The sequence below is a fragment of the Grampus griseus genome (assembly GCF_964374135.1).
Source record: "Grampus griseus genome assembly, chromosome: 10".
NCBI classification, from domain to species: Eukaryota; Metazoa; Chordata; class Mammalia; order Artiodactyla; family Delphinidae; genus Grampus; species Grampus griseus.
In genome coordinates this window covers 66,797,423-66,802,816 of record NC_139004.1, presented here as the reverse complement: position 1 = coordinate 66,802,816, position 5,394 = coordinate 66,797,423, and the positions used below count along the sequence as shown (strand labels likewise).

Here is a 5,394-nt window from a genome sequence, read left to right as displayed (position 1 = left end):
GGAGGTGTGTGCAGCCCCTATGGTCTTTCAAGATGTTCCCTGGTGAGTCCAGTGAACTGGGAAAAGGTGGAGAGGATCAAGGGTAGGAGCATGGGCTTCTGACTTTTGTTCCCTGGGGCTCGGCATAATGGGGGTAATACCAGCTGTTGAGAATCAAATGTATCAAGTGCTCCATGTAGATGGGAGGGGGTGTCACTGATCCTTCTCTCTACCGTTACCCCCCACCTTCAGTTTATCTCTGGGTGTTTGGAGCTCCAGGTCTCTCTCCCACATTTTTAGGGAACCCACCAACCCAGAGACACATGTGAACTGTCCTGTGGGGTGAGCTGGGGGCCTGCCTGCCCCTCAAGTCGGTAGTCATTTCTTCCCTGATTGGAGGGCCGGCCAGAGGACAGGCTGGGGCCGAGACTGGATGGCCCTGCCTGGTGCAAAGGTTGGGATGGTGCCTTCTCCCCCAGCTCTCAGTGAAAACGTTCTCGCCTGGATCCTCTTGGCTGTGGTGGCCGCAGGCTTGACCCCCGTGAAGCTGCGCGTATCTGAGTACTCCCTCTGTACCCCTTCCCTCCCCTAATGTCCCTCTCCAAACCACACCCTTTGCCACCCACCTCCCCAGAAACAGAGTCCAGGGGTCCAAGTGCAGCCCACAGGGGGCCCCCCCGCACACCAGACAGACCGCCTTGGAGGAGCCGCTAGCTGGGCGGACAGGCCGGTGACCGCGCCCTCGTGCTGCCACCGGTTCTACAGAGAGATAAGGGGGCCTGTTCCCAACGAAGCGGAGTGCCCGAAAGAAATCTGGGCTCCGGTAGGTAGAGCACCTGCACCTCCCTAGCCCTCTTCAACCTGGACTTTCCCTAATGTTCTCTAGGTCACTCTCAACCCGGCTTGGTCACGTCAGCCTCGGGTCCAAGCGCTGTAATTGGCCCTGCGTGACCACTCGGCTCCACCTCCTGCGCTGCGATTGGTCGGCGCGCGGAGCCCCGCCCCACTTTCCTGGAAAGTTCTTGGAAATCTGTCAAAGGTGTTTCCTTTAGCGGCCCTCGGCCGCAGACCGGGGAACCGACTCCCTCGCCTGCACCCCTCCCCGCCCGGCCGCACAGCCGGCGGTTCTAGGAAGACGTCGCTTCCGGGAAGGGCTGGGACACAGAGGACAAAAGATTAGGCTGCTCGCCCCGCCCTCCCGGCCCGCCCCACGCGCCCTCCCGGCCGGCCCGCGCCGCCACCTCTCAGTCCCGACCCGCCGCTCGTGCGCCCCAGGAGCCTGCCTTGCGAGCGCGACCCGCGCCCACTGGCTCCCTCCAGCAGCCGCCGTCAGGCCGAGCCCCAGCTCCGGAGCAGCCGCTGCCGCTGACGTGACATGGTCCTCTGCGTTCAGGGGTAAGCGCGGCTCTCCGCCCCCGCCCAGCTCTGCGCCGGCACGCGGCAGAGTACTGGCCTCGTGCTAGCTGCCGAGCATTAAGAGGGCTTGACCGGTCGGAAATGATCGAGCGCGGAAAGACCTCGAGAGAGACAACAGGGAAGGGTGACAACATCGTCACCACCTCTACTGGCACTGTGGGTAGGGAAACTGGGGGTTGGCTGGCGACAGGAGAAACAGGGTGGGCTAAGCGTGGGAGAACGTAGACGCCTCAGGCAGCGCGTCCTCCAAGGCGTGGCTCACCTGCCCAGCCGTCTGGGCCCGGAGCGCTCTATCCTAGCCTGACGGCCCAACAGTCTACTGTGACCTTGGGCCAGCCCCTGCCCTTCTCTGTCCTGTCATCCACTCTCCTGCCTCGGCTAGCAATTAGGCTGTTCTTGGGAAGCCAGCCTGAGATCCTTGCCTCTCCCCTGGTTGGCACCTGCTGAACAAGCAGCTGTTGGGAGAGCCTAGGTTTGGCCCAGTCCTGCCTGAGGTACCCCCACAATGTCCTCAGCCCTCCTCTCAGCCCAAAATGGGATCCCAATGTGAGAAGGACCTTGGCTCCTGCCTCCCTTCTCCAAGTTTCCCAAAATGTGGGGGTGGGGTGGGGACTGATAAGACAGAGTCTTGGCCTCAGCTGAGCATTCTTGGCACATTCCTTCTGGCCAGAGCCTCAGGATCCCCTTCAACCAAGGGTCTGATGCTCTCCAAACTGATCTGACAGGAGCTCAGAAGGTTCCAGGGAGAATGAAAGAAGATGTGAATGGGTGCTCCACAGCAGGGAAAGCAAGATTTTTAAGACCTACACACACACACAGCCACAGACCAGCTGGTGCCCTCCTGAAGTAGGGTGCAGGGATTCCCAATTGTAGGTATGGGTTGTCAGCTTTGCTGAGGGATCCCCGTTTAGGGCTGAGTTTGCCTCATTGGCTTATGTGCCCAGGCAGAACTCACAGGCTGGGCTCCACAGCAGGCACACACACATACTGGCCACCCACACCTGGAACATAACAGCCACCGCCACGACAATGACACCTCCCATACTCCTAGAAGGCTCCTGGGCCTGAGCTGAGCTCTGGGTTCCAGCAGGCAGGCCATCAACCAATTCCTTGAAACTCAGCCTCTAGCTCCCCAACAGGGATTCCAGAGCTCCCGTAGTACAGCCAGGGTAGGGGTGGAAAAGTATTAGCAGGCTGTGGTATGCTAGGGTCTTATGGCCCCTTCTCTTGAGTGGTCACGGGCCCCTGATTTGTTAAAATCTTCTAAGAGTCACCTATAACCTACACTGTATAACTTACACTGTCAGATCTGGTTCCTCTGCCTGACTCCTGCTGCCAGTTCCTGCCCACCTCTTCCTGCCTCGTAAGCAGTACCTGTCAGTGTTTACCCATACCATCATCTCAGCCTGCGGTGCCTTCCCCGCTACTCCTTCCTTTAGCCTGGCAGACTCAGCTCAGGAACAGGCAGACCCTGACTTCCCCCTAACATTCTTTGCTTTTATGACTTTGGGTTATGAGTTCTCCTTTAGGGGAGGGCCCAGGGTTTCATTATTTGGTGTCTTGAGGCCAGCGGAGAACCAGACCCAAGACCCAAGGATTTATTTTGTGATGAGTGGGAGAGGACCAGCAGTCTCTTCCTTGGGAACCAGGGCCATGCCCCTCAATCCCAGGAAGCCCCAGGATCACCATGCTGGGTGGGCTTCCCCTAAAGGGAAGCAACTGCTCAGATTGGGGCCAGTTCAGCAACCCAACTCTAGCCATCTGAAAATATGGTGTGACCGAACCCCTCAGTGTCTGGGCTAGTAGGACCCCTCATTGAGGAGGAGGGGAAACTGACGTCTAGTGAAGAACAGTGTCTGCATAAGATCATAGTGCCTGGTAGGGCAGGCTCGTCAGGGTAGGATCTGGAATGTGGGATGAGTACCCTGCCCTTTGGTGGGAGCTCATATTTATGGGAGGTGGGACTTGTCAGTGCCTTTAGAGGCCACTGTCTATCCTATACCCTCAGCTGGGAGGAGGAGAGAACAGGATTGGTGTCTGACCTGTTTGGGGATATTATTCCAGGCCCTAAGCCCTGGCCAGTGTGGACCTAGGTCCCTCTGACAGATACTCCTATCTGTGGGGAGGTAGCATGTGACCAATCCCTCGGCTCAACCAGGACAAGTGCCATTTAATTGGCCCACCACTGCCAGGAGGGCACCACTGTGAAGCCTCTTTGTACTGGATCCTGTCAGTGTGGTGAGAACACCAACTGGCCACTGTGAGCTAGAGATGCCTAGAGAGAATGAAGTGTATTTGGTTGGTGCAAAATAGAGAGATTACAGTTGACCCTTCGTATCTGCAGATGCGAAACCCATGGATATGGAGGGCCCAAAGTATTCACTGTACTATGCCATTCATATAAGGGACTTCAGCATCCGCAGATTTTCATATCCACGGGGGCTCCCAGAACCAATCCCCCGCGGATACTGAGGGATGACTGTAATTACTGTTTAATAAATGCAGGAGGGTGGAGAAGTCTCTTTCAGAAGAGGGTTCATATGTGGGGGAAGTAATCAAGGGGCCTTTTGTGATGACAAGTGGGAGGTGGGGTACTGGTCTCATTGAGCCCATGGGTGGGCAGAGGGGAAACTAGGACTCATAGTGAGATAGACTGGCCAGAGGTCACATAGCCAGTCTGGGGCAGAGGGGATCTCTGGAAATGGGGAGAGCACAGGGCCTCCACTCAGCGCCCATCCACCTCTTTCTAGACCTTGTCCTTTGCTCGCTGTGGAGCAGATCGGGCAGCGGCCCCTGTGGCCCGAGTCCCTGGAGCTGCCCGAACCAGCTATGCAGCCTTTACCTGGTGGCGCCTTCCTGGAGGAAGAAGCAGAGGAGTCCCCAGCCCAGCCAGAGGGTGAGCCCAAGGTGCTGGACCCCGAAGAAGATCTGCTGTGCATAGCCAAGACCTTCTCGTACCTTCGGGAATCTGGTGAGTCTGAGGAGGGAGGCAGGACTTGTCCTGAAGTCTGATGGGGAAAGTTTAGCTCTGCCTGTTGTGTCTAATTTGAGAGGCATGGCTCTGGCCAGAAGAGTCTGATGGGAGAGAAGGGGTACAGCACTCCCCAGGGAGGTGTGAAGAGAGAGGCTGAGCCCTGCCTTGCCCTGGGTTGGTGCACCCAACTAATTTCCACTGTGACCAGTCTCTTAGCCCCCTCTCCACTTGCCTAGGCTGGTACTGGGGTTCCATTACGGCCAGTGAGGCCCGGCAACACCTGCAGAAGATGCCAGAGGGCACATTCCTAGTACGTGACAGCACCCACCCCAGCTACCTGTTCACATTGTCGGTCAAAACCACCCGTGGCCCCACCAACGTGCGCATTGAGTACGCCGACTCCAGCTTCCGCCTGGACTCCAACTGCCTGTCCAGGCCGCGCATCCTGGCCTTCCCAGATGTGGTCAGCCTTGTGCAGCACTATGTGGCCTCCTGTGCTGCAGATACCCGAAGTGACAGTCCTGACCTTGCAACCACCCAAGCCCTGCCTACCCCTAAGGAAGATGCACCTGGTGACCCAGCACTGCCTGCTACTGCTGTACACCTAAAACTGGTGCAGCCCTTTGTGCGCAAAAGCAGCACCCGAAGCCTGCAGCACCTGTGCCGCCTCGTCATCAACCGTCTGGTGGCCGATGTGGACTGCCTGCCACTACCCCGGCGCATGGCTGACTACCTCCGACAGTACCCCTTCCAGCTCTGACCCAGCCAAGCAACCGCCTAGCCTCACCCAGCCAGACCCTGGAGGGGACACCGGCTCCAGCTGGACTTGGGCTCCCACTATCCCTCCTCCAGTCATCCTGGTGCCACATGCATCTGGCAGCTGGACCAGGAAGGGTCTGCAGGAACAAGGCTGGGGGTGAGGGGTAGGGAGGAGTGTCACACGACTTGGAGGTCAGTGCCCCCAGCTCCCATGTGGCTCCATTGTGGTGGGCCATGTGACAGAAGAGGGGACTGGCAGGACCTCG

The 5,394-nt window shown here is 58.2% G+C and overlaps 1 protein-coding gene across 1 annotated transcript; it reads left to right on the top strand.

Moving 5' to 3' along the window:
• Nucleotides 1-1,235: 1,235 nt before the first annotated feature.
• CISH (cytokine inducible SH2 containing protein) lies at nt 1,236-5,129 on the top strand (the record flags this gene model as incomplete). The annotated part of the gene is made up of 3 exons (XM_082664297.1): nt 1,236-1,374; nt 4,146-4,366; nt 4,606-5,129. The coding sequence occupies exons 1-3, from the start codon at nt 1,355-1,357 to the stop codon at nt 5,127-5,129; spliced, it is 765 nt and encodes a 254-aa protein (XP_082520423.1). The 5' UTR covers nt 1,236-1,354.
• Nucleotides 5,130-5,394: the final 265 nt, after the last annotated feature.